At 42.4% G+C, this 23165-nt stretch overlaps 1 protein-coding gene across 1 annotated transcript in view; it reads left to right on the forward strand.

The window, feature by feature from the left end:
• The window catches only part of pacrg (PARK2 co-regulated), a 348747-nt gene that overhangs the window by 222943 nt on the left and 102639 nt on the right, over positions 1–23165 (forward strand). Inside the window, exon 4 of the mRNA XM_034159429.1 lies at positions 3883–4032. Within this exon, the coding sequence (XP_034015320.1) occupies positions 3883–4032 (150 nt within the window). The remainder of the gene's footprint in view (positions 1–3882; positions 4033–23165) is intronic.

Below are 23165 nucleotides of genomic sequence, written 5' to 3' on the forward strand. Positions count from 1 at the left end.
CATCCTGCGATTAAGGATGACGTTTTGCTCGGACATCAAATCCAGCCGAGCGGTAAAGGCGGTGAGGATTTGCTGCAACTCACCGAGCACGCCTCCTGCAGACGCCTGTGCACCCTGCTCTTCCATTGGCTGTCCAACAGATGGGTGACGCCCCTCGGGATCCATGACGTTGGCCGAGATATCCTGTTGTGAAAGTGTAGTGACACGGACCCACAACAGGGGGCGAAAATGAACGGTCAATAGATGAGCCAAAAAGTAACAATTTAATGTTGTGAAGGTGCACAATGAATATACAGACAATCTCAGTATCTGATAACAGTCAATCCACAAAGGTGACGTGTGGGCAGGCTCGAGGATAGAAGACGTCTGTCCTGAGAAGAGCCGGAACCACATGATTTCCGCCGCCACCGAACCTGGTAAATACTGGAGCCGCCAAGTCCCGAATTCCCAGGTGATCACCGTCCCCGACCATCGGATCTGGTACTGCTGGCGAAGAGCAAAGACAGTCAAGTGTGGGTGTGTGTACACCCCGTAACAACAACGGTGGGAATGCCACCTCCACCTCTAACACACACTCGTGCAGCGTCTGTGTAACCACTTATCTGACGGGAAGTAGGACGAAACAGTCGCGACCCACGCCGGTCCTCTGGTTAGACAGCTGCAACAAAATAGCTCTTGGAATCAATCAATATAGGCAGAGAAAGTTACCTCCATAGAAGTACGATATCTCGGCGATGAGGTGGAGATGACGTCTGGGTTTTATGGAGTGAGATGATGAAGAATGAGTGACAGCTGTCAGGAAATAATGAGTGACAGCTGTCACTCCCGGCTGTGTCCGTGGCGGCAGCGCCCTCTCGTGCCTGAAGCCCGCACTTCAGGCAGGGCGCCCTCTGGTGGTGGGCCAGCAGTACCTCCTCTTCTGGCGGCCCAGATAACATTTGGCAAAACATGTATCATTGTCATGTTGAGGTGGCAGAGGGTTGTCGGCAGCTGGGGAAAGTAACTAAAAAAGTAACTAGTAATCTGACTTAGTTATTTTTACAATTGAGTAATCAGTAAAGTAACTAAGTTACTTTTTCAAGGTGTAATCAGTAATCAGTAATTGGATTACTTTATCAAAGTAACTGTGGCAACACTGATTATTACATTTCAAAATCAATATGAATTATTTATGAATAGGCCCATCGTTTTTTTCTTTAAACATTGTGTATGCCCCTACCCAATTACTTAATTGGGGCAAATTAACAGTTTTTTTTTTGCCTAATATAAAGCCCCCATCCACCCCCGCCCCAATTCCCTGTAATGGTACAGCCCTGTTTGCGTCTTTCTCTGTTCGCTGTGTCGCCTAACCAGGGTTGCCAGATGTGATGATTTCCAGTCCAATAAATGCTCAAAAATGCATGGAGGCACTAAATCCTGTGCAATTTGAACTGATTTCTAAAATGTGTGTAGCAATTCTATACAAAAAACTCATCCAGTGCCATATTTTTACCCTAAACAAACCAATTGGATGGGAAAACACCCAATCTGGCAACCCTGCGCCTAACTGAAGCAGCACTGCTAGCCCACATTCGATTCTGACACGAGACGACAAGTTGCCACTATGCCACAATTAAACAATGAAGCGACAGCAGGAGTCTGGAGCTGAAAAACGGAGGAAAAAGAAACAAAAAGATGATGCCCGTGCATCCCTTGCTGGTAAGTACGTGTTAAAGGTTTAAATTGTTTTGATTACTTAATGTTCAGTGGTGCTGCTTAAAGTAGACCTGCATTGAAATAAATGCAGTCAGACTTTGGACCAAAAAATGACATATTTACACATAAGATCCTTCTGAATGTAGTAAAGTAAATCTGCAAGCCCAGATCTGTCATTCAACGGAGAAATCTTAATTTAAAAATGAGAAATTTACAGCTAACATTTAGCCCTCCGCAAAACTGTCATCTCATCCTGGATGCTGCCGAGACGACAGGGAGAAGACCCTATCCCAGCATGCATTGCGCGCACCAACTGTAATTTGTGGATTTACGTCACTTTGCATCTGCACCTTTTTCTTGTCTTATACGGAAGGATCTACTTTTTTAAACTTCATATTGTCTTGCAGTACGCTTGGTGAGTTCACATTTCTATTATTTGTGCTTGAAAATTATTTTTGGGGACTTTTTCATATGCCCGTTTGACTGAGTGGTGTTGCATTGAAAATCTGCTGTCTTTCGCCTCCGGTGTACCGTCGCGGGCTACGGAGGCGAGACCCGCAAAGAATCCAAGTCATTAAAAAGATATAAACCTCTCTCAGCGGCCACGGAGCTCTGCGGCTCTGATTACCGAGACGTGCGGCGCTGTGGATTTCGCCGCAAGAAGTCTGTCCTTGCGAGCAACAGGTGTCACCGGCCGCTCCGCATTAAAACGGTGAGCGTATTCTCTGGACTTGTGCCAAGTTGGCTGCACCTCCATTCAGTAGACAGGGACGTGTCTGCAGCTGCACAGCAGACACGGGGGTGTGAGTGGCCCGCGGCGGCATTTAACGAGGGCATGCACTCGGTAAGCGCATCAGGGGCAGTGAGAGCGAGGCGTCGGGGAAGAACGGCGCCCGCTGTCGATGTCGCTCGCTGTTGATCTGATCATGCAGACCGGGCATGCAGAGCTGTATCTCACATTCAGTGCAGCTTACTTTTGGATGTTGAAACCAGGATGTGTATAACAGTAACATTACTAACAGATAAAATCAATGCGGGATCGGACTGAAGGCGGGAGCGCGTCGTCTTGTCTCTGACGTCATGGAAATGATACTGATGTACAAACTGTTTTACAGAGGGCTAAATTTTAGCTGCAAATTTGTCATTTTAAACGAAGATTTCTCTGCTGAATTACAAATTTGGGCTTACAGATTTACTTTACTGCATTCACAAGGGTCTTATAAATACATATCAGCTATTTCTTTCTGAAATCTGACCACATTTATTTCAATGCAGGTCTACTTTAAGCTAGGTTGCATTGGCTTTGCTGATTTGATGTAGCTTTAATAAATAGTAACGGTTTGAGTAGACCTTTTGTGTGTGTGTGTGTGGGGGGGGGGTTCTCTTGTACAGGGGTGGGGGGGCCTCCCTGACCAGTTATGCTTAGGGCCTCCAAAACCTTAGCAGCGGCCCTGCACACAACATCTGTCCCATTGAGATCATCAGCATGACGTTGCTTCCTCTCCAAGCCTTCCTCGTAATACTCTTGCTAAATCGGATGAACTTGCGCAGCTTTCTCACAGACATAAAGAAACAACAACAACAAAACCCTGAATTAGTGGGCGCTGTGTGCATGGGACCGGAAGTTCCACTGCTGCGGGGGGGGCAACACCAGATTTTGACAATGACATTTGCCTTTTTGTTTTTCCCTATTTGTGGCATGGAGAATTGTCATGAACAGTGAAACTAGCCATGGAGACCAAAACCATTTTTGTACCAGGCTGTACAGCTTGACGTTTTAAAATGAGAGTCTGTGAGACTGACTTGCTTTTGGAGCCAACTGAAGAGGTCATTTGAGGAACTGCAGGTTTTTGTGATTCCACAAGTGGTTAATGCGCTTGGTTTCAGTTCGGAAGGTTCTGGGTTCAAATCCCACCCCTGCCACATTTCTCCATGTAATGTGGAGTTGCGTCAGGAAGGTCATCTGGCGTAAAAACCTGTACCAAATCAACATGCAGATCCACCTTGGATTTGCTGTGGCGACCCCGAGTGCAAACAAGGGAGCAGCCGAAGGGACTTACTTACATTATCTTCTTTTTTCAGCACCAGAGATTGCCGCTTAGTAGCAACCTACACATGTAAGACATAAAAAAAACTTGGTGGATGTTAGTCTTGATTCTTTATGTTTTTATTTGTATTTCCCTGCAGGAGCTCTGAACACAAGGAACCATCAGGTAATCTGCACCACCCTGAAAGCCCTACAGCAACTGGTGACGTCTGCAGACATGGTGGGAGAGGCACTGGTGCCCCACTACAGAATAATACTTCCCATGTTCAACCTCTTCAAGAACATGAACAGTAAGTCCATGTCATGCAGAACATTAAGCAATGGATAAACTCTTTGGAACAGACGTGTCAGCTTGTTCTGTTTTGTTCTCAGCTGATTTGTATGGATTCACAGAGACTATTTTGCCAGTGGAAATTTGCCCCCTCATAAACAGTTCGTGTTAATTTTGTGATTCCAAAACAGGTCAGTTGTTGGGGATAGTAGAGAGATATACATTTTGGTTCTGTTCGTGCCAAATGTGATTTCCAGGCAGAAACATTTGGTCTTTGGTTTTGTGCATCATCTTCTCTCTGGGTTCAGTGTGTCCGAATGCTTTTTCCACTTAAAAATGCACTTGACAGACGTTCCATTTTCTCCTTTCTGCTGTCAGTCAGGCTGAATTACACAAGGCTGTTGTGGAGGAGACTTTGTCCTTGCTCCCTCTGAAAGCATCCACCTGGGTGACACCACAACCTTGGAGAGATTGGTGTTAGATAGACAGGGCAGTGTCAAAGCACTTAGCATGGCGTGATGTGACGTGGACCGTTTGAAGGCTGAAAAGCCGCAAACACGGCTCACCACATGGTCAGTAGGATGTGACTGGTGACACCATGAATCAATCATTTAAATATATGCTTTAACAGGCGGAAACACACAGCTTTAGTCTCTTAATCAATATTCAATTTAAATCTCTTGTCTCTTTAATTTGCTTACATTATCTTCATCTATTTTCTGAGGTCTGAAAAAAAAAAAAAGACACAAAAGAGTAAAAACCAGCGGACAAAGACAAAGCATGAAGAAGAAAAGTCAGTGTTATTAGCACATGACCGCATGCAAATCTGCTCTGTAAATTAGCTGTCAAATCAATCCCCCATACAGATCTGAAGCGTGAGTTGCTCCACTTCAGCACAGGCTCAGCAGTTGGCCAGTGAACCCCATCAGGAATAGCCTTATCTCCACTTGGTATTTACCTCACCTGCTGCCTGTCTATCTGCCAATGTACTTGTCTGTCCTCCTCTGGCAAGCGTCGATTAAATCAGAGCCAACCCCCTCACCTGGCACATGTTCATGCTATTGACCTCTCTCCGAGAGACCAAACTCAGTCAGATAGAGGGGCATACAACTGCCAAAGCACACACCTCATTCTGCTAACCAAGGACAGTGCTTAGTGGTTAGAAACTAATCTAAACTCATCCAAAAGACTCTCAAATATATAATATGTCATAATATGCAGTTAATGTTTCCTGCTCTGTGGATGTGGTTTTAGTGGACTTTTAAATGCATTTTCCTAAATTTCCAAACAGAAAAACTTGAAAATATGAATGAAAGAATACTGAGATCAGGGAGAAAGAAGTAAGTCTTCTACAGGACCTGATGCCGGTGTTTACCCCAATATTTTACTGTGAGGTGGATGAGAGTCTACAACTCTCTTGGGGTGGGACACCAATCCATCACAGGTTAATCTTCCAGCTAACGCTGATACCTGCTGTCTGCTGGGTGGACTGGGTCCATGCAGATTTAGTGTCTTGCACAAACACCAAGACAGGTATCCTGAGGCACACACGAAATACAACCCCAATCTGTAGCTCTGATGCCACAGAGCCACCTGCAGGGCATGCAGTCCATTTTAATGTTTTACATTAAGGGTGCTTTTCCACCATCCTTGTTTGGGTCTGAATTTAGGCTTTTCAGGTTTGTCCAAGAAGTGTGAAAGCTACTGGAAATATATATATTTTTTTTTTTGTCTGATCAAAAGAGAATTGGGATCAATATGAACAATGGTTTGCTCAGGTCTGGGAGCATATGCTGTTGCCCTGTATCCACCACACTGTAGAACCACATTGGGTCTTGGATGGCAACCACCTAGGCAGGCAGTCAGTCTATTGCGACCTCTAGAAAGTAACCATCAATCTGCCCCCACCAGGTACAACATGGTGTATCTTTGGCTTTTTTCTGGGTATCTCTTCAGCTATTCATGGGCATCCTTTTGACTAGTTTCAGCCACATGGTCCTTCATGCTGATCAGGCCATGCACGCATGCTTTTTTTTTCATACTCCCGTCACGCAATGAGTCACATTTTCGTGACACTTTTTTTAATTATTATTATTTCTAACCCTTCCCCTAACTCTAACCATAACCCCCCATACCCCTTCATGTCACTCCGTATTTCGTGCTCCCATCATGAAATGAATTGGTGCTCTCATCAGGAAAATGCGGTGCTTTTCATGACTGTATCATGAACTAATAGATTAATTTGCTTTTCGTGATGCCATCAAGAACTGGTGTGAGATAGGGTTGAGACATCTGCATTTTAAATTGCATATAAAAAATGAACTTAGGGGGTTTGCATCTGAACTCTTCATGTATGCATTTGATCCGAACTGCAATGTGAAACAAAACCAATTTGACAAAAGAACTCAAACAAACCTTGGTTTGAGCTTTTTTGATTCTAACAAAATAATCAGATGAAATAGGTGTGAATGTTGGAGTGAAGAGTTGTCAGTTTGAAACTGATCCATAGTTTCTTAAGTTGCTGGAGTAAATTTTTATTATTAAGAGTAATACATATACAATAACATGTTTAGTTATTTTTGTTCAGTTCAGTGTTAGAGGAGCTGCCAGTTTATGTCCTGTACCATCCATCCCCTGCAAACACAAAAAGATAAGGCTTCAGATAGAGAAAGAACAGTTACTTCTCCTTGGGGGACCATACAGAGCGTGAAACAGAACTATGTGTTTGGTGTTCTTTCCAATACTCCTGTACTTTAGGGTTGTTGCTCTGTCTCTTGTCTTTGTCTGTTGATTTATGTGGCTTGTTTTTATCAATATCAAAGCTCTCATTGAAGTCCCATCTATTCTCTAATATTGCCTGTGTGTACCTCCAGCTTCATCCCACGCTCATTCAACTGTCTCAAGTGCAGCCAGCACACTGCCTCCAGCAGACAGGCACCGTCATTGTGTTTAATACAGACGATTGTCTAGTCGTGTGGTAACATCTCCCACTCTGTAACTCACTGTGCCTGCACGGCATCCCTCTTATCTCCCGGGCTGCAACTGCCATGAATGAATGTGTTGTGTCCCTTATGCAGCTGTTGGCATCAGCGTGGATGAAGGGCCGAGTTGTGATTGTGTCGCTCTTTGTTCACTGTTTGAGCACAGAAAACTCATGTCTGCTCGATGTTCACACATACAATCCTCATACTGTCCCAGTTTGAGACACTGTCCTGTCCTGCCTTCCAGTTGTTAGAGCTGTAAATCAATGCACTGACCGTCTCGGCTGTTGGGTCAACGCCACAGTGAGATATCGCAAGGATCTCGTCATGGGATATATTCACAGCACCAATGTGTTGCTCCCACTGCGGGCCTCCTAAACTGGTCTGTACACAGGCCTTATCTGAAGTATTCTTGGACGCACAAACCTAAAACTTTACAGGAATCTCCAAAATAGACCCTCAGCAGGCCCTCAACCACAATCTCATCTGGGATCCTGATCTATAAAAACGTAATGACTCCATTGTTCAAAGTGGGGGGAAAAAATGTTGGCCTCTAGGCCTCTTTACCTCTATTCCTTAACACTGACACAGTAATTCTTCATCTTGAAGTGCACCATAATGAGCAGTCACACAGTGTCACTGTCCTTGATGTGGCTCTTTGACTTCTCAGTTATCCCTCTCAGCTTTTGTTTGTTTTCCGTCTTTAGTGTATCATCTGTTTGTATGCCTCAGACATTTTACAGGATAGCGTAGAATATCCTACAATGAGATTTGCACGGCTCTCTTGTTTGCTTGCTGTGATGAATCTTATCCCTAATGAAATGCAACAACGTTCCTTATGAAGGAGAGACGTGCTCCATCATCCAGCAAATTCCTTCTCTTCGCTCATCTCCGTACGCCATCTGAGGAGGACAAGCTTAGGGATGCAACAGTCTGACTTTGTTGTATGGCTGGGGGGCCTGGCTGCCTTTTTGTTTCTGTCTTTTGTTTTTCCTTCCAGGTGGCTTGCATTTGGAACTGAGTGGCTGTGTTGCTGAGTTTATCAGGACCTCACCCTGATCACCTGAGGCTGATCACCTGCGGCTCATCAGGACTCACAGCTGTGGTGCATCTGCATGGATTGGAACATGGTGGCATTTAAGACTGGAGTGCACAGTGTGTATTTGCCAGAGACCCGACCTTGTGACCAGACGGGTGAGATCGTCGTCTCGGGAGCCATCTCATCATCAGTGGATGCAGAGAACGTCCAGGTTTGATGCACGGTCTGTGAGAGAGGAGGGGGTGAGGTCTCACGCTCGTCAGCACACTTCCTGAGGTACGTTAGATTTTGTGACTAACATTTATACAGTCAGTAAATGTGGTGTCCCTCACACCTTTTTATATTGAGCTGTACGTTAGTCATGTATCGGCTTCCACTGCAGTGGAGTTTTATGAACTGGATGTTCCATGCCTGCAGGTTGGGAAGCTGATTAGTAATCAAGCCAGGAAGTGTTTGCTGTTTGTACACCTTTAAGTGTTCTCTCTGTGTGTAGAGTGTGGACTCACATAATGGTTCCTTCTTTCACAGACTCGGTTTGTTGCGGCCACCTGGGGGGTGTCGACGGGGTCCTTGGGTCCGAACAGCTTCTGGCTCCGGACCGTTAGCGCTGCTGGGAGCGCACCACGCCAGACCGCACTTTCTTTTGTATATTTTGTATCACTGTTATGTATTAAATTCAGTTAGCCTTTGTACCGTGCTCTGCTTATTTCATACTGGGTCCTTCAAACGCTGGTCGGTTCTCCGAGCTGCGTCCGACACATAACAGACTTCCTCTCTCTGGTCTGATGCCAGTGGCTTTAAAAAATGAAATAAAAAATAAATCCATATATATGTCACAGTGTTCAACTGAAGGATCATTTTTCTGTGTTAGGAAACAGGAGACTATAACTACACATCACTTACTGTAACTGTAATGGAGCTGATCGTATGCCAGCATTATTTTTAGGCCTGTCCAAATTTAAACTTGACTGTTTATTAAAGTGTCCTGCTGTGTTACATCAAATTGTTTTTGAATTTTTACCATGTCGACTTATCATTTGAGTTTATCCAGTGATCCGGTCCCTTTGTGTCAGATTAGTGGATTTGTGTGGAGACCTTACAAAGAGTCTTGAGCTCATCAGCATGTTCTGTTTATCCAGAGGAAAGGTACAAAAAGCAAACATTCATTCAGGAAATAGATGATACATGCATGAATGCACGGTTTAGTTATTTTTTTCTCTGTAACATGAATGGATTCACTGCAAAGTAATGTAACATCAGCAGACCCCACCCCTGCCACATGTAATGTGGAGTTGCATCAGGAAAGGTATCGGGTGTTAAAAAAAAAGATACCTGTACCAAATCAACATGCAGATCCACCTTTGATCTGCTGTGGTGACCCAGAGTGAAAAACAAAACCAAGGGAGCAGCTGAAGGGACTTTTGGGGTTAACATGCTATGCTATACTAGGCTAGGCTAATATGGTTTTCATTCTGGACTGCTTACTGGAATGCACCATTGCCCCCAGTGTTGATATGGAACTCTGCAGGCACCTTTATTGTCTTCAAATATTGGTGCAGCCACGCAGAAGTAACACCTGGGCTTAAGCCGTGGCTCCCCGTCATGCTAATGGTTGTGTGCAGAGCTGTCACACAGATTGCCGCGTCTGACGGCTTCTCTTTTTTCAAATATTGCGTAACTGTGGCTACCAGGAATGGTGTTGTATGCAGTGAGTAAATCTCACTCTGACACCAAAACACGTTCTAGCAGCAGATGCTGGAACTCTTGAGTTTTAGCCCCCTTACAAGGTTGAGAGTTTCAACACAGGTTCTAAATTTATGCCATGACCCAGATGTGAGTGAGGTTTAGGGGGGTGCCTATAATGTAGCCAGAGGTAATGGTGCTGTATAGTGAATAAACTTCATTTTCTGAGACGAAAAGACATTCTAGCAATGACAATGCAGTATACAATTGCATATCGCAAAACTCATATATATCACAATGTGAATTTTTCCAAACATTGTCCAGCACTATAGAAAGCCATTTGTAAGTTCATCCTCATTATTGTGCAACAACACAGTATAAATGCATGGCCACGCAATGGAACATTTTTTAAACAACATTGTTCAGTCCTTGCTGTTCTACAGTATTTTGTGTCTGCATGTATTTATTTGTCTGTAGTGTTGCTCTGGTATTCATTTGAAGCTGTATTGAAGTAGTGTTGCTGTTGTCTTGATGATTTTCTCTGCTTATCCAGGAGGCGTAGGTCCTTAAACTCGTATTCATCACTGACAAATATTCACACACACGCACACACATTTTCATACATCTCATACATATATTGCTTTCACACTGCAGGGATCTGGTTCATTTAAAGTCTTTTATCTTCCTGCTCGGAATGCGGCCAGTTGTGATAAGGTCTCACCCACATGCATTGTTGCTCCTGCACGCACACACACGGAGGTTGCAGTCATAGCTCTTTGTCTTCCGAGCCTGGCCGGCCGGTTTTTGTGCCAATGACAGATGCAGTGCCACGGCTGTCCACTCTGCCCCCGCTCCAGACGTGCCTGTTTTATCTGTGTGTCATGTGACATACACATACATGCACGCAGCTCATGCTGTAGGTGTTTCTGAGCGAAGCGGATCAGTTACAATCCACACTGATCACTGGAAGGGAAACAAGTAAAAGGAAAATGCAGCCATCTTACGATCTCCTGTAGGACGGAGAAAGACAGGTGCAAAGGGGACAGGCAGGAAAGGACATTGCAAACACTCTTTCACGTTAGCGTCATAGTGTGAGATGGCTATTGTGGAGACTCACATGTAGGCAAATCAAATCCATGCCTTTCCCCCCGCTCCCTAAGGCATTTTATTCAGACAGAAGGCCAAGCGTATGCCAGCGTACTCAGCCACCTGTGCTCTTGTCCGTAGTACAATGTAATGTTTCAGTTTACTGCCACAACACTGCACACTTGCATATATAGTGTTGAAGTTGATTCCCGGGGATTCCCATTGACAAACATTTGCTTTATTTAATGACCTTTTCCAACTGCTATTGTGAAAAATGAATACTTCCATGCTTTCCCGGTGTGACACACACTGACACACAAACCCATTGGTCCCCGTGTAATCCATCACTGCCTGTCCCCCCGGACGGCTGAACATACACCTTGTCCTCCGGCCCTATCTCCTTTCCATGCACCACACTCCAACAGGAAATATGTATCTGTCATGCTGCTGCAGAGAAAAAAGATCAGTTCACCATTAAAATACATTAAGACGTAGACAAATAGAGAAACAGTGGTAGAGAAAAAAGCGATGGTGAAAAGCTAGCACGAGCTGCAGAGTGAGGACGTGATGAAATCCAGGTAATACCAAGTGCCTCTGTTCTTACCTTCTTTTCCGTCGGCATGCTTCACAGCACATAATGACTTTTTTCTCCTCTCCTGAAGCCTTAGAAAAGACAGTTGGGGAAAAAAAATATTTTTGTATTAATGAAATCCCTTCTTGTGCCAAGCCCCTCCACTCTTTCCGCCTGCGGTCATGCCCACCTGGCTCTGTTAATTTTTATTGTCAGCAGGACCGCGGAGGTGCAGCCAATCAGGTTTGAGCGTCAGCCTCGAGGACTGCAGTTGCTGTGTGGCTCCAATTTAAAGGTCAGCTGATAAGCAGCCAGATTCATGCATAATCTGGACCAATGAGCAGGTAGACAAGCAGAATGCTCAATGAAAGCAAGCACACATGTCTCCCTTTGGTTTAAGGTAAGGCTCATACTCATTCCTGAGCTATGGCGTGCAACAGTTAGAGTAGCACACATCTTGAGCCATGGCATGGTGAAGTACGGAGACCATTCTTTACTGGCACTTGCATCCTCTCCTATATCACTCAGATATCTGGTTTTACTGCTGGGTGGGAAGGATCAAGTGCCACTCACAGCAGGAACCTGAACCAGCAACATCTGCACAGAAGTAACATTGTTGCCCTTTGGGCCTTATCTTACACCTGGTGCAAAGCAGTACACATCATATCACGAGTGTCATTGTTACTTTCTGACCCACACACTTGTCAGTTTCACACTCAGTACCTACATTGCACAGATGGACTTGTTCATGTTGTTTGTAAAAATGAGCTGTGGTTATAGACTGTGTTGCACCATAGACTAACAAACACCTGGGCCCAGTTTAATAAAGCAGACTAAGCTTTTAGTCTACTAAACTTACTTAGTCGACTTATGGCCCAGTCACATGACACTAACAAAGGACAACAAAGCCCAAACTGAAACAAGAAATCTGGACTTTCGTTGAGTTTTGTTGGCATCGCGCAGCTTCGTTTCTGCAGCTGGCGCTTCATCAGGATATTTAAACTGTCAGAAAATTTGAACGAATGCCGCAGAAAACCTTAATTCGTCCGTATTTCGTTTTGCTGTCATTCTTGATGGTTTCTTATCATTTGCTTAGTTTTTGTAATGTTAGCATTTCATTCTACTTTGTTCGACCAGCTGAACGTTTTCATACAGTACAGAAGCCAGTTTGTGAGCGATGCTGTGGAGGGAGAGATGCAGCTCCTCTGCAGTTGGTGCTGGTGTGTGGTGTGGGGTTTCTGCCACTGCATGTGATTGGGTGAGTGCGGCTGCTTTCATGCTGTTTAGTTGTCAATTTTCATGGACATACGTGGCCTTGCAAGTGCTGTTGCCAAGAAACACCTCTAATGCGCGAGAGTTTTGTTTACTTCCGGGTTGATCGTCTGCTACAACCATGGCTGAGTTTGGCACACGGTCACCTTGGAGATGTGGATGGTGTCGCTGATAACCTGCTGAAAGGTCCACAGGTGTAAAACCTCAGTGCAGTCGAAACCTGAAGAAGGGCTGGCAGGGCGTTGTTCCTCCTCATTTGGTGTTGATGGCTGGAGCTATCATGCCCACGATGAAGAGGATTGTAGGAGGACAGAAGCGGTATCACTATTGAACCTCCAATGGATTATTCTGGTCTTGGAACACCCGGTTCTGCTGCAAGACTCGCCTTCCTTCTTGCTCCATTAAGTGGTGGTACATGATAGCCACCATTTTGTAGTTAAGACACTGAAGTTTTGTTGACTACAATAAGATTAGCCTCCTCAGTAGCAGGCTAAAAACTTTAGTCGGGTAATGCGAAACCGACTAAGCGCTTTGTGCAACAACTAACGTCATGAAGATTATTCGACTAAATTAATTTTGTCAACTAAACAAGATTAGACTGGTTTATGAAACCAGGCCCAGGTGGTTGGGTGACAAGGAGCATGAGGTGTTGCAGGAATCAGGTCCTAAACTGTTTCAGCTCAGGGAGCTTTGGTGGATGACTGCTGCTCCCATTAATAAACTGCTTGCACATGAACCATTTCTTCACCAGAAAACTATTCACTTCTGTCCATTTTGAATGCCTTATTTAAATGGTATATCACACTCCAATCAACACTATCTTTTAACAACTTATGTACCAGATAACACTATGTAACACAATTTTTGTTCCTGGCTTCTAAGTGTTATATTTCAACTGCTTATGTCTAAAGTCTATGGAAAAAATGACTACATTCAGCACAAACTTTGATTTTATTTTATTTTTTTACGTTCTAGAAAGTTCTAAAAGTTTCTTGAAATTTCTAGATAATTCTGGAAACTTCTAGGAAATTCTGGACAGTTCTAGCAGTTAAAGAATATTCTAGAAGACTATTCAGTAGTAGTGAAGGCGAATCGAGAATATTCTTGAAAACAGACAAATTTCAAAATATCATTGTCCTGATCACAGAAACAAAGTTTCTGTGGAATAACAGCTATTTTGTATTTATTTAAGGCATAACAGGTTAGGAAAACACACTGTGTACCCAGGAACAAAACAAAAATAAAAATTTGTTACATAGTGTAATTGTTGTCTTTCACCAGGTCAAATCTAGACTTGCATCTGAGATGTACCTTCTGGCAATTTGCAGCTGAACTTTCAGGTCTTCTTTCAAGAAAATCCTCCTCTATACCACTTCGTCATGAAGCTGGGGAAGCAAATGCAAAACATGCACTATGCACAATTTCTCCACTCACACCCACAGAAGCCTATAACTTCTTCTGGGTTGTCTGGTGGCTTTTCTCACTCTTCACCTTCTTGCACAATCACTCAGTTTTTGAGAACTGTCTACTCTACACAGATTTACCATAGAGTGTCATACTGTTTGTATTTCTTCATAATTGATGTAAATAAAGTCCAAGACATATTCAGTGACTTGGAAATGTTCATGTATCCATCCCATGACTTGTCTGAAAAAAAAAAACTGGCAGTAAAACTGATTAGGTATTATACCAAAGTGTTCCATTACTTATGTAACCCATCATCTTGGCTTTTATATTTTTAATTAATTTATATCAAGTTGTAGAAATTTGCTTTTAGTTTGCGTTTAAGGAAGATCATTTTAGAAATTTTTATTTTTTGTGATTTTTTATTTAAAATGGCATAAATAAATTAAAATGTCTGAAATACCAAGTGTTTCAGTACTTTTGGAGGGCACTGTATGTTTTGATTTGGTGCTATATGGATAAATTGAATTGAATCACAGATTTTGCAGCACATACGTAAATTGTAAAGTGGAGTTGGACATGTCCCAAATGCACTTATGTTATGCATTTCAGACAATGTGCTACTGATTGTCAAGGTACGGCCCTTAGAGGTACCCTCTCAGGTTTTTATGTTGCAGAATGCGATGCTCTTTTCAGTGAAAGAGAAAGCTATTTCTTGCACTGTTGTCAGTGCGGGTTAAGTAATGCACTTTTAAGTGCTTAAGAGGAACACTTAGGCTGTATGTTGTTCTTTGCACAGATTTTCATAAAGAAAGAAAAAACTGTGCACACATCCAGACAAGGACATTTTTATATTAATTCTTCTGTCCCTGAAAAGGTCTAAGTCACTTCATCTATATATTAAAAGCCAAGTGCCTGATAGGACTAACAATTTTGGAGAAATTAGGGATATTAGCTAACAACAGTGAACAGTGGACGTTGATAATTACATTCTGAACTCACACACCATTCCAGCAGGGGGTGGAAAATCATCTATATATTAAAAGCGAAGTGGCCTTTGTGTACGTGTATGCGTGCATGTGTGTGTATGTATGTGTGTGTGTACCTTTGAATACGGACAAACTGGGGAGATCTGATCTTTCCTGTTTGGTGTGCTTATGTATTTTGGGTCAAGGATGAACGCCACCAAAACGTAACGTTGATAGGACTAATATTTTTGGAGAAATTACGGCTGTTACGTAACAAGAATGGACTTTGATGAATAGATAATTTGATAACTCACTTAAACCAAAGATTTAACAGTATTAAGATCTTAGATAAAAAGCCTCTTTTATGTGCTTTGCTTTGTCAGGTGTAATCTGGAGAGTTTGTCTTTGTGTACTATGGAACCAAAAATCTCATTGGGACTCGTCCTTTATTCTCTCTAATCCAAGTGCCACTCAATTACCTAATTGGATGAGTTGTGAGGGTCTTTTATTGTCTCTCTGTACCCTCCTATCACAGTGAGATTAGCACGCTGTAATTAATGAATTTGGGGCACTTTCAAATGATTTGCCAGATTGTTTGGGCTTTGGGGGCTAGACATGTAACACAGTCAAGAATACTTGAAGTTTGGCAGTAGAATGAGATGAATAGAGCAAACATTAGTGTCTCTTGCTATAGATAGGCAATTGTGTTCACTGGTTGACGGCATTGTTTTGTTGTTATGTTCATTTCTGTGTAGAACCTGGCAGCAGTTTGATAGGTCATATATGTTATGTTTGGGGATCTTGCATGTTTTTCCTGGTATATGAATCTGTGTCCAAATGTGTATCGCAAATTCCGAGTGGCAACCACGGAGCTCTCCTGCAGCCTCTCACCACATCATCGTGTTTGACATATCTGCAGGCAGCAAGCAACAGAATGCTGGTGTGCGTGCCGACATTTGTCCAGCCCAGTTTAGATCAGCATTTGCACCCTGTGCCAGGTTGCCTGTCAGCTTTCATAAACAGTCACACCTTCACAAATACGGCCACTTTAGAGTTAAAAAAAAAAACAAAGAAAGAAAAAAGAAGGCAGTTTCCCAAAAAAAAAAAAAAAAACTAACATTTCTACAAGTGTCCCTAATCTGCTGTTCTAAGCAGGGGATGTGAGTAATAACCAGCAACAATAAAACAGATTTTATTAGCTGTTTCAGGCTAGTGGGAGATGTGAACTACCATTTAAATATACACAAGGTAGTACGTGGTATTCATGAAACCAGTGAGGATGCGATGGACGCTTTCTTAAACCGCAAACTGCATGTTCAGATATCAGTTTGTTTCTTATTATGCTTTGCTGTTGAATCTATGACTTAAGAGCTCCATTTATTATGGGGGTGAGTTCAGGTTTTTTCTCAACCCTACATACATTTAAGGCATCACAACACCTATTTAAGATATTGGGAAGCACAAATGTCCGTTGTGATTTCTACACAACGCATTTGTGGTTTTGACACCCAGTGTTCATGCCCAAGAAATTGCAAGTAGGATTGCACCAAAACATCGGTGTGTTGGTCTGACAACGAGGTGTGGTCAGGTGGAGTCACGCAAAAACTCCAAAAAAATAAGTTTTTGTTTCCAGTTGTGATTATTTTCACCTGCCCAATTTCCATAAAGCACCTAATTTCTTCAGCAGAACAAAAGGATCCTTTTAATGCCATTTGAAGAAGACTGTCACATAGTAATTATGTTGCATTTAAAGAATACACTACTTCTTTGTTTTTGCAGTTTGTTTTCATACCATGTTTTCATACCATGTGCAAGCTGTTCTTGGGTACACGAGTCGCACTCAAAACCACCTTTGGAAGTGGACCCAGGCACAGTTCATTGATCTGTGCTCAAGTACAGTACACCGTGTTCACACTCTCTGATCTGGTCTTGGGTCCCAGTTGGACCCCCCCCCCCAAACTCACCACAATCCCTTTCATTTAAATCTGATTTCTGTATGAAAGAGTACTGTGTACCTGGAACAGTGTGGCTTAAAGACTGTGACAGATGATTCTATGAGTTGTTTATTTCATGTTTCTCAAAAACACACCCATGAATAATAATGAGCAGAAATCCAGTACTTTTGTATTCTGCACCTTACTTTGGGCTCAGATCACGTGTCCTTTGAATATCACGATTGAGTCGTGCATGCCCTGCATGGATTTGCACTATGCTGTAGGTAGATGGTGCACCACAGGCCATCATGCTAGGTCTTGGTCTAGGCTTTCAAGGGAGGACCATCCCCCTGACCCAGGCCCGCACAGTATATGGGAGACATATGATTTATAATTGTAACCTAACTCTCTTTATCCTAAGTGGTACATACTGGTTAAATCCAGTTCTACATGCACATACCAAGCGAGAACAAAGGAAAATGAGAATAAGAATGAAACTAAAAGTATAACCCTGAATGAAATAACTACCTTAATACCAAAACAAGTACAGAAAACAAATAAAGAAAACCATAATTGAACACAAATATATCTAACAGTATATTAAAAAAAAGCTATATCTTAATAATAGATAAGATTAATCTCAGTATGTTTCGACGCTGATTTTAAAAGCTTTTTATTTTATAGGTTAACATTCAGGTTGTCTAAATCATTTGAACATATAAATTACAGGTTGCTGTAAATCTGTTATGTTAAAATGTCAACATTAGCCAAGTTATATACAAAGTAAAATAAAGCAAAATGGTATTAAACATGCTGAAGTCCTTTTTTAAAAAGTTGGCAACAAAGATAAATTGGTTTCTTTCACATAGTAGTCCGTTAACAGTTTGGTGCCTGGAATTTGTAGCCAACACACTGGTCATTTTGAAGGTCTGTCTCTTGTCTGTCTGTTTTTTTAGCAACCAACTCCCCGTTATGTCTGGTGTCTCTGCGACCCTTCTCAATGTGTTTCCCTGAGAGGTGTAATCTTATCTCCTTCACTTTCACACAAGCATGTCAACATGCTGCAAGTCTCAGTCCTCACTCTCACTAATGGATGTAATTCAACTCTATTCTAAGATTCCACTGCACACTGTTTCTACTGGGTCTAACCCCCCGCCCCCCCCCCCCCCCCAAAAAACACCCTAACAACATCTCAAAAATGTGCAAAATAGCTCAAAGGCTTGTCCGAGCTTACATCATATCATACATGCAGACAACAACTTTAGCTAGCTCATATCTTTCTATCTCTCTCCACTGCACATATTCCCCAAGCATATCCACAGTTTAGTGTAAAATTTTAGAACCATTATTTCATAAGATTGATGCATAACCAACAAATCGACTGCCTGAAACAATATTCATTTTATTGTTTGATATCAAAGATATTTCCTCATCTTTCATTCATTTTAAGGTGTAGTCCCTTTTCATTTTTTTTTTTTTTTACCATTTTCTTAAGTGCCCCTGTAAATATGTTCCTTTATATTCAAAGAATATGATCAAAATTTGCTTTGTCTACAAACAGGTGAACAGAGTTCCAGATGGGAAGCACTCAGGATGAAATCTGGATATATTTCACATTGACATTTTATTGGATATTTGGTCATCAGTTGAGACCGCAGTCAAACAGGTCTACTGTGTCAGTTGTAAGTGCTGCTAGTGACAATCCCAATGTTTTTATTTGGTTTGACAAAAATGAGTGAGAGACTTAACATTTTATCACCGCTTCATCATCCATATATATAGATGCTAATTCAGAGTTCCAACTTCACGTCAAATGCTGCATGAACTTTGAATCTTGCACATGCACGGCCTATTTCATCCCATCGGCAAAATCTCATGGAGCAAGCCCACTCCACTTTCCGTGGAATGCCCTCCAAAAGAAATACTTTACCAGAAATTCCGTCTGTTCAAAGTGATGTTAATCCGTGAAATCACCTGGTGGAGTGGGTGGTTGCATAGAAAACCTGCACCCTCTCAGCCATTTCTGGGTTCAGTTAAATACCCCTGCTGTACATATTAAAATATACAGTTCTTTATTCAGTATTTAGTTTTGTGAGATTCATGTTCAACATGACATTTTACAACACCATTTTCAGATAAAGTCTGTGTTCTCTATTAGGAAAGCATTGAGGAAACTGGTGAACATGAAATGGTAAATGTTGTTTAACTTTTTTGGGTCCACACACTGTTAGCCAAATGTCTCAGCTGCTAATAGTAATAATAACCAATTATTATCATCATTATTATTATCATCATCATTATTATTATTATTAATGATAATAATAATGATGATAATAATCATCATTATCATCATTATTAATAATAATAATAATAATGATACTTATTATTATTATTATTATTATCATTATTATCATCATCATTTTCAATGAAATAACTAAGTTTGACTTCATGTATTTACTCGTCAAGTTTTATACATATTTGAATGAAGAGGTCCTTTGTTTAAATGTCAGTAGATAATACCTAAAATTCCATATTCGGTTAAATGTTGCCGCCAGACATTTAAGTATTTGTCACTGGCCTCGAACACGAGTTGTTATTGGGAATTCGTGGGTCTTGTCAACAAACTCTTCAAGAGACAAGACCCACACAAAGCAGCCGGATGTGACTCTGTCTTTCCATCCATACTGAAGAACTGTGGGGACAAAATGTCCCCGGCATTCACAGATATCTTCAGCACCTCACTGGAGACACGCCAGGTGCCAGTATGCTTCAAGGCCTCCACCATCATCCCCATCCCCAAAAAACAAAGAACTATAAGACGTAATGGCTATAGACCTGTCGCCCTGACCTCTGTGGTAATGAAGACCTTGGAGTGCCTTGTCCTCACACACCTCAAGATCATCTCTGACCCACACCTGGATCCCCTGCAGTTTGCCTATGGAGCCAACAGGTCTGTAGACGACGCTGTCAACATGGCCCTCCACTGCATCCTACAGCATCTGGACTCCCCAGGAATCTGTGCAAGGATTCTGTTTGTGGACTTCAGCTCTGCTTTCAATACAATCATCCTGGCTCTGTTGCATAACAAGCTCTCTCATCTTGGTGTGCCCGACTCCACCTGCAGGTGTGTCACTGACTTCCTGTCCCACAGGAGGCAGCATGTGAAGCTGGGAGGGTACGTCTCAACACACTGTCCATCAACACTGGATCTCCCCCAAGGCGGCATTCTTTCTCCTCTGCTGTTATCCCTGTATACCAGCAGCTGCACCTCCACTCACCAGTCTGTGAAGCTCCTGAAGTTCTTGCACGATACGACCCTCATTGGACTCATCTGTGATGAGTGTGCCTGCAGACAGGAGATCAACCACCTGGTGTCCTGGTGCAGACAGAACAATCTGGAGCTCAACACCCTCAAGACAGTGGAGATGGTTGTTGACTTCAGAAAGAACCCAGTCCTGACCGCCCCATCACCCTGTGTGACTCCCCAGTTGCCATTGTGGAGTCCTTCCGCTACCTGGGGATTGCCATCATCCAGGACCTCAAGTGGGAACTGAATGTCAGCTCTCTCACCAAGAGAGCACAACAGAGGATGTACGTTCTGCGACAGCTGAGGAAGTTCAACCTGCCAAAAATAATGATGGTGAACTTCTACACTGCCATCATTGAGTCCATCTTCTCCTCTTCCATCACCATCTGGTATGCTGCTGCCACTGCTAAGGACAGGAGCAGAATGCAGCTTTTCATCCATGCAGCAGAGAAGGTGATCCACTGCAGTCTGCCATCCCTACAGGACCTGTATGCCTCCAGTGCCCTGAGGCGAGCAAGGAAGATTGTGGCTTTTGTCACCCTCCCCTCTGGCAGATGGCTGAGGTCCATCAGGACTAAAAGCTCAAGACACAAAAACAGCTTCTTTCCATCCGTAGCTAGAATACTAAATAATAGCAGGGACCCCCTCTTACCCTGCCTCCCTCCCCCACTACCATAAAGTATAGATTGGTCATCCCTGCACTGAAATGTACTGTGCATCTGTACTCCAATCACCTGTTTTTGCACAGTCCCATTCCATTCCATTATATTTATTTAACAGTGAATATAGTTTTGCCTATTTGACTCTTTTACTTCTTATTGTTTATGCACAAATAACACCAGATCAAGATCCTTGTATGTGCTAACTTACTTGGCAATAAATTTGATTCTGATCCTGATTCAATTAGTACATAGCAAACAAAAAATACTCATAATAAATTAAAATGAGAGTATTATGCTACACTGCGCTTTACTTCAAAGCGTGTCAGGCCAGAATAAAAGTTATGTGTCATTATGTGTTTTGCATGGAGGCTGCAAACTGACATGATCAGGAATTAATGTAGTCACGCAATTTTTTTTTTCTGCAAAGAATTGTGCCGAAAGCATTGACACTTTTATTTTGGTACTGCAACATGGCTGAAGGTTGAAATTAATTTCACAGACAAAAAAATTCATATTGAAATAGGCTCCTGGCAACGCACAATTTAATGCAGTGTTTAATTTCAAATGCATGTTGACTGTCATTTTGCATAATTAAATCAAAGCAAGTCTGTATATTATACAGGGACGATCTGAGTCACAATGGGAAAAGGCCTGCACACTGTTAGGCTCCAAAATTCACTCAGCCTCTCTCTAACCTAACCCTATAACTTACCCTAACCTGAAAGCAAACTTACTTACGGTCGCCGCTTCATGTCATTATGGAACCTCATATTATATTTGCACTAAGTGCTATGTACAGTCATCTCTGAAAAGGTGGGAAATTGATTCAGCTGGGTTCGGGGTCTTTATTCTTTGATTGTTGCTGTTGACATTTTTTTAGTTGCACATGTTTTATATAGTGTATTTTTAATGTTTCAGTATTTTCAGTGTGCAGTATTTATAAACTGTCAGTATTGCTGATATAATTGCACATATTATTGGTGGTAGCGAGCACTTTATTTTCAGAGGCTGAAAGCATTGTTGTGGTTTCACGAATCTGGTGTTTCTTCATTAATTTTACATAGATTAAAGCACAGAGTGGACTAGCTGAAATCTGTTGCATAGACCACACAGGTATCTTTGACAGTAATCACCCTAATACATTATCTCTGACCTTACCTCCTCAACTCACACTCCAAGTATTGTGCCACCTTTAGTCTCTAGTTATTCTTTTTCTTCCATTTCTCTTCTTTTGGGTTGGATCCTACGAGCCTATTTTCCTTTGTAATGTTCCATATAGCTCATCTCCTAAAAGCAGCAGTCTCTTTGTTCACTGCTGAGGCCGTCCATAATGCTGTTCCAGCGAGCGAGATGAATAATTCAGCCAGCACCTCTTGTAACGCCCTAACCTCCCAGCCTCAGGAGACCTGAGACACTTTAAACACTCCCAAAGGAGATGCACCCACATTTTTTCTTCTCTGTCCGCAAACTCCTTCCATCAAATATTTAGCCAGTGTGGATGGAGACACGCACAGCTCCCGCTCCCCATGGCACTCACTTTCTCCCCTCGTCTCGCTTCCTACATTTCCCGCTGTTCTCCTCCATTCTGTCTTCACACACACAGGCAACAGAAAGATGGAACAAGGCGATGAGCGCCTGAAAAATTTACCTTTCTCCCCCTCCTGAGTGGGCTTGTCAAACACATTGAAATCTTAGTTTTTTTGCTGGCTGAGAGTTGAAATGATCATCTGCCACTATACAGTGTAAACAAACAAACAAACAAAAAAAGCAAAAACAAAAATTCTCTGTCCCATGCAGCAAAGTATTCACCTTTTCCCTTTGTTGTTTGCGGTTGTAAGACACTGCTCAGTGGCTTGCAGACAGCTCTGCCCTGAGAATGCACAACAACATAGCTATATATATCCTCCTTCATGTCTGTTTCCAAAAAGAACCACAAATCCAAAGTGTGGAAGACACATTCTCTTCAAGTGTTTCATTTGTGTCGTTCCCGTTTGCGGTCGATGGACTTCTCGCTCAGAATGATGTACTGGCTGATGGTGTGTCAGTGTTCAAAGTTCCAGTCAGGCTGCAATGTCCAACAACTTATCAATAAGAATACAAGACTATCTTTCAGTATTCACTAAAGTCAGTTAGGAACCTACTGTCTAACCATTGCTGTAGTGTACTAATGTAGAAGTAAGCGAGCAAGTGGTACGGACAACATTTGAACACATGCTGCTGCTGTCTGACTTGTCCTTTGACCAGA

This window comes from Thalassophryne amazonica, chromosome 19 (assembly GCF_902500255.1).
Source record: "Thalassophryne amazonica chromosome 19, fThaAma1.1, whole genome shotgun sequence".
NCBI lineage: Eukaryota > Metazoa > Chordata > Actinopteri > Batrachoidiformes > Batrachoididae > Thalassophryne > Thalassophryne amazonica.